We start from the raw sequence: 12,908 nt of genomic DNA, 5'->3' as shown, positions 1-12,908 counted from the left end.
TTACTAAATAGAAAGCATTTTATTTTTATATACTTTAGGCTGCTCCTTGAAATGTTGTTAGCAAATAAATGTTGTTTGAGAGAACTCTACAAGTAACTATTTACAAGGAGGCCAGTTAGAGTATTTTTCTTTGGGTGAGAAATTGTAGATTCTCATCCTTAACACAGATAGATATACACAAGCAAATATATACTGATGACAGATCTTAAAATCGACAATTCTCAAACCAGCAAAATATGTATATAACATAAATTTGTGGAAAGCACTCAATAGAGAATTGGTTATAAGTAAATGCAGTTCATCTCATGGACATGTTTATGGTGGTTAAGTTGCACTTGATCATTTTATGGCCCAGGAAAGATGGATTTGTATCAGCAGAGCAATCTAGTGACAGAGACGTAATGAATTTGCTCCTCAAAGATATGGAGTAATGATGCCCTGCTTTCTCAACATAGAAGAACAGAATCGAATATTTTCACCTGATTTATTTGGTGCAGTGAACTTCTATCCTTTCTGTCTGCATCAACACCTCATCCCATGCCCAGTTTTAATTTGGGGCAAAAATAGGACTTCAGTATATATTTTCACCCCCTCTGTGTAGGTTTTCCAAACTTCACATGCACCTTTTCCCACCTCCATGGGTGATGGTGTCTCCATTATAGAGAAGGGACTTAACTTTGACTCCACGTTTTCCTGTGGAGAGATGACACACGCGTGGTTGCCTTGCCCCATGCTCCCCTCCCCCACCCCCCATTTCTGCAGTGATCATGACCGGCCCTTATGCTTTGTCATCCTTGTCCTCATCCTGTTTGCATGTTGGCAGACAAGGAGAGATTTAAATGTTTTAAATAGAAAATAGGAAGCTTGAGCCATTGCAATCCCTATACTTAACCTGGGGTCAGGTAAAGATCTCAGGGGTGAAGGATTTAGAAATCTCTCTCTGTGTCACTATAAACTTGTGTTATAGATATACTGAGAAGGCACCATAGTCTCAGTGCAGTCAAAAAAAAACAAAAAAACAAAAAAACAGATCATCATACTGTGTGACCAAGTCAAATAATCTGGCTCAGCTGAACCTCAAAGAAACTGCTAGAACATGGTATGTGGAGCCAGGATGGCAGCAGGCGCTGTTTGCCATTTTGACAGATCTGGGTCAAGCCTGGAGCTCTTACATGATTGGAGAAGAAAGATAATCTTAAGTACATCTTTAAGCAAACTGCCTGCATCTAATGTGATGCCTAACATGTAGTAGTCGCTCAGTAAAGGTTTATTTCGATAGTGAACGGTTCTCCCACCTCCACCCCAATTACTGCCAAAGGCTCATTCCCTCAGAAGGCTTAAAAGTTTGTAGGGGAGCAAGGCATTTATATAATTAATATCTGTTCTATAAGTTAATTAATACAACTTTAATTATGTAACTGATATCCTGTGATAAGCGCTCTGGTTCAACTGCGAGCTACATGCTAAGAAACCATGGAGGACGGAATGATTTTTCCAGGGAGGGAAGTGTGGGAAAGCTGCCTAGGGAGGAACTGTGGTTCCAGGAGAGAGCTGTCTAGTCACATAGCACTTCAGGCTGTCTTTCTGTCAGCTCTGCACCCCACCCTGTTAGCATCCCACATCCTTTCAAAAGCACTGGGGGCTGATACCAAGAAAGCAGAAGGTAGTGCATTGGATACTTTTCTGGGGGCTCCCTCAGGGACTCTTTCATCTCCTTGCTGACTTGGTGGCTTGTGCCCAATGCCCTTGATTCTTCTGCCCAGGAAATCACTTAGCCAAGTCATGACCTCCCCAGTATTTGGTATATGCATGCTGTTAGAGAAATTGGTATCCTCTATAAAGGCAGTATTCTTGGGCCACCATGGAAAGAGGAATGAAACCCCAAATTATGAAGTAGACTTGGACTAGCCGTTTCATTAGTTAGAGATTGTAAGTAGTAGTCTGACGTGAACGAGCTGAGAAAATAGCAAAGTGGGAAAGACAGCAGTCCGAAGACCTACAAGCCAAGTGTCCACTTTACCTTTATATCCTTATCCTGATCTTACTTGAGGCCATCTCTTCTACCCAGAGAGATGAGAAAAGGTATTTCTGGCTCATTGCCCCTGAGAGCCTGAGCAATTGTAAGATAAATCCATCTTGGGGCTGGCCCTCTCTTCTAGGTCTTCATTTAGGATGCCTGTGTCATGTCGAGTACCCTTTAAAGGTGCAGTGAACACCAGCTAAAAATCCCAACTCTCCTGGAACTGACATTATAGTGGAGAAAGCAGACAAAAGGTAGGAGTTAGTGCCTAGTAAAGGTGTGACAAAAGGTATGAGGTAAGACGAAGTGCCTAGTAGAACAGTAAATTAAAGTAGAGGAGCAAGTAGTATAAAGATGGGAAAGGGATGCCATTCTAGATAGTATATCCGGAGAAAGCATCAGCGAGAAGGTGATTTTGAACCTAGACCTAAAGGAAGTGAGGGAGCTAATCATGTGAAAAGAGTATTCCAGAAAGAGGAAAAAAAAAAATCTCGTGAAAAGTCCCTGAGGCCATACTTACTGTGTAGCCCATTGGAAGTGTTCCAGATAAGCGAGGAAACCGGAATGAGCAAGGGAACGAGCTGATGGAAATGATGCCTAGGAGGAGACCAATCATAGCGATCCATGCAGTTCAGTTGAAGAACTTGAATTTGTGTCCTCAGTGAGACGGAACAGCTTGGAAGGATGTCTTCTTCGAGCAAAGAAATGACCCCATCTAACTTCATTTTTGACAAGATGACTTTAGCTACTGTGTGAGAAATGAGTGGAGGGAAAGTTGGGGCAGGGCAGGGTGGTGGGGAGACTACAAAAGCAGAAGCAAGGAGACTAACTAGGAGGCTGTGAAAGATAACCCGTAGGAGAGAGGATGGTGGCTTAGACCAAGATGTGAACAGTGGTGATGGTGAGAACTGGTCAGGGTCTCATTACATTTTGGAGTTAGGTGGAAAGGATTTACAGTCTGATTAGACATGAGTTGTGAGAGAAAGAGGACCATCGAGGATGGTGCCAGATTGAACAGGTCGGGGAGTGGCATTGTCATTTACTGAGATGGGGAAGCAGGGAGGGGAGGGAGTTTGGGAGATTTTAGCCACGTTAAGTCTGAGATACAATCAGACATCCAAGTAGGCAGTAGGATCCACGAGTCTGGGTTTTGGGGGACAGATATTGAGCATTGAGGGAATCATCAGCATATAAATGTAAGCTTTGAGATGGGATGAGATCATTAAAGGAGTGAGTGCAGGTAGAAAAAACATGATCAAGGACTAAGCTCTGGAACGCTTTGCTATTTAGAGGTCAGGAAGATGAAGAGAAATCTCAGCAAAGAAAACCAAGGTAAGAGAGGGCAGCAACCTGGAAGCCAAATGAAGAAGGTGTTATAAGGAGGGGCTGTCAGGTCCTCACATCCTGCTGATAGATCAAGTAAGGTGAAGACCAAGAATTACCGAGTGGATTAGCAATGTGGGGTTGTTGATGATGTTGGTAAGAGTAGTTTGAGTGGAATGCTGGGTAGATTGGAGTGGATTCAAGGGATGATGGGAAGAAGGAAATTGAAATATCAAGAATAAACTCAAGCAGTTTTGTTGTGATGGGAGGGTTAGAAATGGAGTTGTAATTAGAAAGAAAAGGGAGGCCAAGATGGGAGTTTAATATGAGAGAAATAATAGCTTGTTTCGATACTGATGGGAATAATCTAGTACAGAATGATACAGAATGAGAATGTGTTGGTGCAGGAAAGAAGAGAAATTACGACTCGTGGTATCTTTCAGAAGGCAAGAGGGGATGGAATGCAGTGTTTAAAAAGAGGGCTTGACCTTAACAGGAGATCTGATCCACATGTCATGTCTGGTAACAGGGAGAAACACGAGGTACAGGGTAGAGGGTGGCATAGGAGACTTGCTTAAGGGTACCTGGGAAGTGTTCTTCTGATGTCTTTCATTTTCTCAGTAAAATAGGAATTCAGGTTATCAGCTGAGGACAGGGAGAAAGTGATGAAAAAGCTTCAGGGGGAAAGATGAGGTAAACTATTTACAAAAGTGATATCTAAGAGAAGCGTAGATAGGACTGGAAAAATGGGATATGACAGGTGGAAGGCATCCGGGCTGACCTGAAAGTGAGGATTGTGACTTTCAAAGAGACCAGACAGTTCACGTCATGGTGTGTTTTTCTTTCACATTCTGCTAGGCAGGTGCAGGCCTGGAGTAAGCAGACGGTTGGATTTCACCAAGGTTATGATTTAGTTATCGGTCCAGGGAATTTCAAGAGCAGGACGAAGAGATTTGTGGTTGAATGAAAGGGAACGGTTATCATGACGGCCCATGGTTTCCAAGTTGAGGTGAGTGAAGAAGCAGGGCAAAGGTTGAGGAGCAGGTCAGGGTATTGGAGGGATCATCTGGGTGTTACTGGAATGACCCAAGATTCCATGGCAGGAGTTCCAAAGTGTTGGAGCAGATGACAGTGAGCAGAACCTAAGACCTTCAAGGAATTAGAGAAGTGACTAAGTTGAGTTGAAAGCTGCAAGAAAGATGGACGGAATTTAGGGTCTGAAGGCATGAGCTTCACAGAGGAGGGATTTCAGAATGGAGAGAGGAGCAGTGGTTTGAAAGTTGGGTAGAAGGACAATGTCTGCCTACATCCCAGCACAATGGGAGGAAGAGTGTGGGGAGAAAACAGTCCCTACTTGAGAGGGCTGCTAGGGAAGTGGATCCTCAGGGAAGAGCCAGCCTTCATTTAGAGTGAAGAGGACAGGGTTGTTCCTGGAAGAGGCTCAGGATCTGGGGTATTTTGCTCACAATTGACGAGGAGCTAAAGAGGTACAGTGGAAGCAACCAAAAAGCGTCAGGAAGCACAGGATGGATGAGGGAGTCCTAGGCGTCTTTGGTGACTTTCATAACACAGCAAGGTCTCACCTGTGAGCATCCAGCCTCTTACTGCTCCCGGGTCACAAGTGTGGCACCATGAACTTTCTGGACTCTCTTGGCAGGTAGACAGCATCCTAGCCCTTCCTGTTTTCCCTTTGATACCTGGTTTGTGTCCATCCAAAGCAGAGTATTGCTGTGCTCTCACCCTAAGGAAGTCCTCACACCCATGATGATTGTGGTGGCCTCTGTCACCGTCCTTTGTGGGGTCTGTGGCAGAGAAGAAAACCAAGAGAAGGCCCCTCCACCCAGCTTAGCTGCAGGGTACAGTGTTTTCCAAGCTTGAGTGACTTGCATACCAGTTTTCAAAAATTACAGCTGCTGAGCTACTGTACTATTTTTATCTAATGATTTTTTTGGTAAATACACTTTCCTTTTTTTCCTTACAGAACTATCCTTTTTGAGGGAACTCATCAGAAGAAACCTGCCACAATTAAAAAATTCATTGTAAATAATGAATACATTGGGGCACCTGGGTGGCTCAGTGGGTTAAGCCTCTGCCTTTGGCTCAGGTCATGATCTCAGGGTCCTAGGATCAAGCCCCACATCCGGCTCTCTGCTCAGTGGGGAGCCTGCTTCTCCCTCTCTCTCTGTCTGCCTCTTTGCCTACTTGTGATCTCAGTCCGTCAAATAAATAAATAAAATCTTAAAAAAAAAAAAAAAGTACAGAACCAGAATGTTGAAAATTCTTTAAAAAAAAAAAAAAAAAAGAAAGAAAGAAAGAAAAAAAGTACATCCTTATATAACCGAAAATCATCTCACTTGCAACTTTGGGAAATGAGTGAACCCAAGACTGGCTGATGGGGCACCTGGGTGGCTCAGTGGGTTAAAGCCTCTGCCTTTGGCTCAGGTCATGATCTCAGGATCCTGGGATCAAGCCCCACATCGGGCTCCCTGCTCAGTGGGGATCCTGCTTCCCCCAATCTCTGCCTGCCTTTCTGCTACTTGTGATCTCTCTCTCTGTGTCAAATAAATAAATTTAAAAAAAAAAAAAGACTGACTGAGACTCAAGACTTACTCCTCCTGAAACTACCCACATGGGAATTCCCCATACTACTACTTCTCCTCTCCTACTGATCCCATGTGGGAGAGTCAGGCTGAATGACAATGCTTGAGAAGGGCATTGTTGTCCTATGCAGGATACAATTTCCCATACGGGAACAAGGCCCATGCAAATGCCCTGGCTGGGAAGTAGTATGTGCCTTCAGCGATTGTGGCAAGAGTGAACACCCCTAAGGGGAGACATGCTAGAAGTGAGGCTACTGCAGGCAGTGGGTTAAAAAATTAGAATTTCGGTCTTTAAGATCAAAAAATGTAGAACTTTTTCTATGAGCAGCGTGAAACTACCAGGTGGTCTTGAGGACTGGAAGTGTGTGTGGAATGATCAGATTTAAATTTTAAAAAGCTGCCCCATCAGTTGTGCAGAGCAGGGATCGGAGGGGACACATGTGGACACAGACAACTGGGGGAGTCCCTGGTAAAGGCCATTCTGGGACTGGATGGCCCAGAGTGACATGGTGATGATGGTGGTGGAGGATGGAAGGCTAGAGCTCCAAGAAATGTTTACAAAGCAGAAAGAGCAAGACCTAGTACCGGTTGGACTGCTGGTCATGTTGTGGGGGTGGGGATCAGGCGTGGTTTCAATGTCTCTCTGGTGGAGCTTGTTGGATGGTGTAGTGAAATGGACCAGACAAGAGCTGAAGTTGAGACTAATAGCGAGCACTTGAAGTTTGGTTATAGACAAGATGACTTTAGAGTTCTTGTGGTGTGACATGTAAAGAATGACACCTCTAAGTTGAGTACATGGGTCTAGAGCTTAGAAGAAAGTTGGGAAATGTAATGGGAATTTGAGACTCATTAGCCTGTCATTGTCAAAGCTGGTGGGGTCACCCAGCCTCCCATTGTCTTGTGACCTTGATATGTGAGCTGATGTGCCACAGGGCCTTTACATGTGTACCAGTCAGCACTTTCAACAGGAACGGTAAATTGAACTACCAGTTAAAGGCTGGATTGAGAATTCCTCCTCAAAAATAAAGCAAAAATATATTGCATGTTTTTATGCTAATAATTGAGATACAGAAATTTTGTTTTCTCATTTTTCTTTGTCCTCTTTTCTCCTTCCATCTCCACTTCCTCCTTTTTTTCTCAGCCTTTTCTTCTCTCATTTTTTTCCTTCCTGTCCACTATGGTGGCATGTGGTAACCTACACTGACACTTTACATGGGCATGGTGCCGTAACAGAAAGGTCACCCTTTGGGATTTACTTTCCTCAACCCAGGTGGAGGGTTAAGGGACCCTTTTTATAAACAATTAAGAGGTAACTGTTTGTCTCTCATTTTACATGAGCACACACTGCTTATAAGCAGATTTGAGAACCAGAAATGCATCCTTAAGTAGAGTACGCTTTTATTTATAAGTCTTATTTATGCAGCTAGATTAATGTTTTCGGTTCTGGAGAAATTTTACATGCTAATCACTTTTTGTTAATTTAAAATTTTTTTTTTTAAATGCTAGTCATTTTTTCCCTTTAATTAATGCTGATTTATTTTGATTTTCCCGGTTAATAGATTACTGTCCTAGATGAGACATGGACTGTATTCAGACGCTACAGTCGTTTTCGAGAAATGCATAAAACATTGAAGTTAAAGTATGCAGAGGTAAGTTATAAAATAATTATCTCCAATTAAGAACATTTATTTTATAAAGCAAATGAGCTGATTGCATTATCAATGCTCCCCCCCTTAAGTATCAGGTTGTAAGTGTCACCAAGTTTTATTGCAATTACTCATCTGTCAAAGGTAGCTTTTTAACTTCTGTTCTTCTTTCCAGTTCCATTCTACGCAATTGAAACATTTCCTAAACATAAGGTTTTGAAAGTGATAGTAAGGTGATGGTAAATGAATTCTATCCTTTTCATAAACTTTACAGTGCATTTTAAATAAATATTTTAATCAGTTTATAACTTTTGAACTGTAAGACCTAGTAAAATGAAATAGTAATAAATCCCTCAATAGAGATTTGCCTTTTCTTCTCTTAAAAAAGACTGTATTAATGCTTAGACTTCTACTTAATGAGAAGTTAAGTCTTAAAAGTTAATTTTCCACCAGACACAGATGGGAGATAGATTGTTAGAATGGAATTATCTAGAAGCAAGGAGGCATTTCATACATCTGATCAGATATGGAGAGTCTGTTGATACATTGTTATTCTTTTCCTCTTTAGACAAAGACTGGTTTTTAAAATACATCTTACTTGGGGTACCCAGATGGCTCAGTCTGTTAAATGTCTGACTCTTGATTTTGGGTCAGATCATGATCAAGCCCCATATCTGTCTCCATTGGGGAGTTTGCTTGAGGATTCTCTCTCTCTTTCTTTCTCTCTCTCTCTGCCCCTAACCATGCCCCCCCTTCACACTCAGTCATTCTCTCACAAATAAATAAATAAATCTTAAAAAAAGAAAAACTTTTTAGCAGAGAAAAGTATTCCTAAAATTAATGTGTATCTTCCAAGTGAATATTTATTTATTTACTTTTATTTCAACTAAAGGAAACCTTGTATCAGCACAGCTCTTTGGGAATTTTGGGTTGAACTGACTACAGATCAGTCAGTAGTCACTGTCTAATGCCTGCTTTCCCTAAGTATTGCTTTTCAGCACTATTTTTATAGTTTCTTATGATATCCTAAAAAATACTTTAGTCAGACATTTTTTTCTAGTTCAGTTCACATTAAATAACTGACATTTTCTTAACCTTTCCATGCCTTCTCCTCTTCCTTATCCCATATAAATATAAAGAAATTTCCTTTTTGTAAATAAGATGGTTCCTTGAGTTCTGGTAAAATTGAATTATCTGAAATCTGGTTGTTAAGTATCAATAGTATTCAATTAAAATTTGAAGAAGCTTCGGGTAGGAATTTTAGTTCAGTGTTCCTCAGGAAGCTTCAGTTCCAGAAGTAGCTGCATTAAAGTCAAGTTATTAAGTTTCTGCAATTTACTCTTCATGTCCCAAGTTAATATTGATAATAAAAATTGGAAGTATCATGGACATATTAATGTATAGAGTAACTTGTTTTTAAAGTGAGCTTTGCTAGCTCATGACCGGCATCATTATAAGTTATTATCTCAATACTTTAGTAATGTACAGGTATTCATATTAACTTACTAAGTTCCCTGATGATATAAAAGTGTATATATCATATCAATATAATATATATGTATCATTCATTCCGTGATTTATTTCATATCCATTCTTTCGGTGACATTAGTTCAGGGCCATACTACGTAGGCAAATTTCATAAATTCTAATGGAGTGGTGGACAATAACAAAAATGTCTTCTCGTATGTATCTGCAACTCCTTTGGACAGACTGATGGTCAACAAGGAAAATATAATAACTAGCACTTAATGAGTTCATGTGCTATGTGACAATTACCATCTTAAGTGAGCTACATGCCTTTGAGGAACAATAACGGCAAAATGTAATGGGACGGAAGGGGTTAGGCATTTTAGTACATGGTTGTTTCAGGGTTGGCTTTCTGACGAAACTACATATTAGTTGAAATTTGAGTCCAGAGAGATGAGTTTACAAAGAATACATGGCCCTAATCAGTGTTTTTAAAGAAAACTTCAAAACAAACAGAAGCAATTTTTAAAAATATATAATAGAAGAAAATACACCCAAGGTTAACAGTGATGTAAACATGTAAATCAAAGAGGTTGCCCGTTAGCAAATGAAATTAATGAACAGAGTTGATCACATATGTAAAATTCTTCTCAAGGAAAGAGAGTATATTACATACCTGCTGAAAAAAGTTAAGTGACCTTCGAATGAGGGAAATCAAGCTGATCTCATTCATTCAGTCAGTCGTAAGTCTGTATTGAAAGACTCCACACTGATCACCACTGTGAGCATGACGGCCACATTCCCTCCTCTCACAAAGCAGAGAGAATGAGCAATAAACAAGCAAACCAATAAGTAAGATAATTTTAGACAACGTTAAGTGCCGAGGCAGTGTGATAGCATGATAATGTGGTGTGATAGCTGGACACATGGGGAGAAATCTGAATGTTAGAAAGGAGGCAAGCATGAAAACCTGGGGGTAAGCTTATCTTCAGTAGAGGGAACAACAAATGCACAGGTCCTGGAATAGGACCACGCTTGGCATGTTCTGAGAAGAAAAAGACCTGGGAAGTGTTGGGTGTAGTAGAGATGAGGGCAGGGAAGTCGGCAGGGACTGTATCATGTAGGGTCGGGAGTTCAATCCCGTGTGCTGTAGGAAACCACAGGGTGATATTAAAGAAGTTCTGAACATTCAAACTAAGCTGGGATTTCTATTTTTTCTATGGATGACTTCTCAAAGAAACCTTTTTCCGGAAGACTGGCTCATGATCTAAATGACACCCAGGATTGAAAATTGCTTGTCTGTGTTGAGTCTAACTTTGTGACACAATTTCTTTCTTCTCAGGGCAAAAAATGTTAAGAACTTTTTTGTGTACCTATTTGAAAGAGAGGGGGTGATATGAGTAGCTATTTGAAACCATGTGGCCATATTCTAAAATGCACACTGCCTCTAGAAAGGGAAGTTATGCTACTTAAAAAGGCTGAGGGGATGCCACTGAGCTTTGCAATAGCCACACTCTGGCTAATTTCCTCACAAGTAACTGAGTGCTAATGGTGCCCTGGGGCTTGTGTTAGGCTTTGTGGCTCATGACCTCCTATGGTTGGAGCCAGAGACTTGCTTTTTGTCACACAACTGGTCAGCAGAAGCCAGTGTGGAAGGCCAGGTGGTTGGATCCCATTTACTATTTCTAACCAAACAATACTATACAAATAAAAATAGAGGGGAAAAGTTGGCCTGTAAAAATACAGCAACATGTCGTTGTAGATCTAGATAAATCTTACTCCAGTGAGGGGAGAACAGCATCACCCATTTAACATTTTCAAGATGAAGCTTAAATGTCAAGTTGAATATCAGCTATATTTTCTAACGTAAAGTTGACTTTTCCTTTTGTGCAGCCTAATCTTACTTGCTAGGTGTTCATGGGGACTTGAGATCAATAATGTTTATTAGGTCTTCAGCAGTTAGGACTGCTTTTGATATTGCAACTATTATTGCCATCTCTGTATATAATGTTAATCTTACTGAAGTAATCAGCTACCTCCAAATGATCTACTTGGCCTGACAGTGTCCTAGAAATCACTTGACTTGTCAAAGTCGGAGCTTCTTCAGGAACGTCAAAAGGTTCAGATAGAGGGATGCTGAAAATTTTCTCTTACAGATGACCGTTCCATAGCCAAAATGGGAACATGTTTTATTTACCTCACTCCTTCACCAAATTGAGGTCATTATTTCTATACAAATAGGAAACTACTCTTGTTCTCTCAGTTGCAAGGGTAACAAGATGGTTGATTTTTTTTTTAATGGTGATACATACTAAATTTACCAAGTTATACAAGGTTTCATATTTTTAATCAAGCTGAGAAAATATTGAAAAAATATGCTTGAATTCAAAATACACGGGATTCGTAATTATTTGCCAAGAGAGAGAATCTCTGTTCACCTTAAAACTTCAGTTTGATAAGAACAAAAACAAAAACAAAAACAAAAACAAAAAAAACTTTAGTTTGGGTTATAGATTATAATCTTTTGGAACTCTGAATTATATCCTATTCATTCATACTTCCTTCTGGAATTTAGGCCTGTTTTTCCTGGGGGATATATCTCTAAAGAAGTTTAACAAGACAGTTCCTTTTATGGAAATTTTCTCTTTTCTTCCAGGGATGATTTCTTTCAGATCATAAGTTACATATTTATGGTAAAAGATTGAAATTATTCAGAGATGTGTACATAGAATGTGAAAGTTTCTTTTCATCTAGCCCCCGGAAGTAAACATCCACAGTGCCCTCCGAAGGTCTTCTTGGGTCCAGCTAACCATTCAGTCTGACAGGACTCCCATAGGCCATACTTATAATTTTGAGGGACCTGAGAAAGGTTTAAGACAGATATCTCTGCTTGCCAGAAGAGTACCTATGGGGATATGCTGAGTTACAAGAGTTATCTCACTCAGGGAAGGCTGGAGCTATGGCTTCCCACCAGTGAGCTGTCACTTCCCCAGTCTACCAACACTTTATCCATTTACCAAAAGATTGATCATTCTGCTAAGAGCAGTGGTCCTAGTAAACAAAGTTGGCATACCACCTTACCGGATTTTCAGAATCCTCTTCATGGACATATGGGTAATTTCTAGATTCTTGCTGTTGGGACTACCTCTCCGTGCATGGTCTTTTTTTTTTTTTTTTGGAAAGAGAGAGAGCTGGGTGGTGGGGGTAGCGGCAGTTGGGGCAGAGGGAGAGGGGAAAAGAATCTTAAGTAAGCTCCATGCCCAGCACAAGCCCAGCATGGGCTTGATCTCACTACCCTGAGATCGTGACCTGAGCCAAGATGAAAGAGTCAGATGCTTAACCAACTGAGCCACCCAGGTGCCTCCTCTTCTTGAAGATCTCTATACACCTTCTGATTCAGATAGGCATACTTCCCCTGTGAAGCAATTTCGTAATTGCTCCACTGTTTTTAAAGACCAGTTTACAAAGAATCAAGATTAGGAAGAGAACACACAGAAACTGGGGAGACTGAGAGCCCCAGGGCCTTGCCTCTAGTAGTGACAAAGTTTTAAGAATTCCTTCCTGTCATTCAGCTAAGTCTTCTCATTTCCCTGTTTACTTACTTTTATTTCCTTAATTATTTATTGTATACTATATTATCTCCTTAAGGAGAAGGAGATCAACTAAAAACCCCTCAGGGATACTTTATATACACTTGGGTGGTGAACCAGTTAAAGCAGGGAGGGGTTGACTATTAGCTGTAACGTATGTCTGTGAAGACAACAGAAGGGATTTTGGATTATTACATGCAAAACAAATCTGTGAATTGAAGGGCCAAGGAACCACTGGGTGCCATGAAATGCAGGCCTGGAG

At 40.8% G+C, this 12,908-nt stretch overlaps 1 protein-coding gene across 3 annotated transcripts in view; it reads left to right on the top strand.

The window, feature by feature from the left end:
• Positions 1-12,908, top strand: part of KIF16B (kinesin family member 16B) — a 277,612-nt gene that overhangs the window by 218,944 nt on the left and 45,760 nt on the right. For all 3 annotated transcript variants that reach the window (XM_032351450.1, XM_032351451.1, XM_032351449.1), the window contains one exon: positions 7,503-7,592. In XM_032351450.1, coding sequence (XP_032207341.1) covers positions 7,503-7,592 — 90 coding nt within the window. The remainder of the gene's footprint in view (positions 1-7,502; positions 7,593-12,908) is intronic.

Source organism: Mustela erminea, chromosome 7, assembly GCF_009829155.1.
Source record: "Mustela erminea isolate mMusErm1 chromosome 7, mMusErm1.Pri, whole genome shotgun sequence".
NCBI classification, from domain to species: Eukaryota; Metazoa; Chordata; class Mammalia; order Carnivora; family Mustelidae; genus Mustela; species Mustela erminea.
This window is presented reverse-complemented; position numbering and strand designations above follow the sequence as displayed.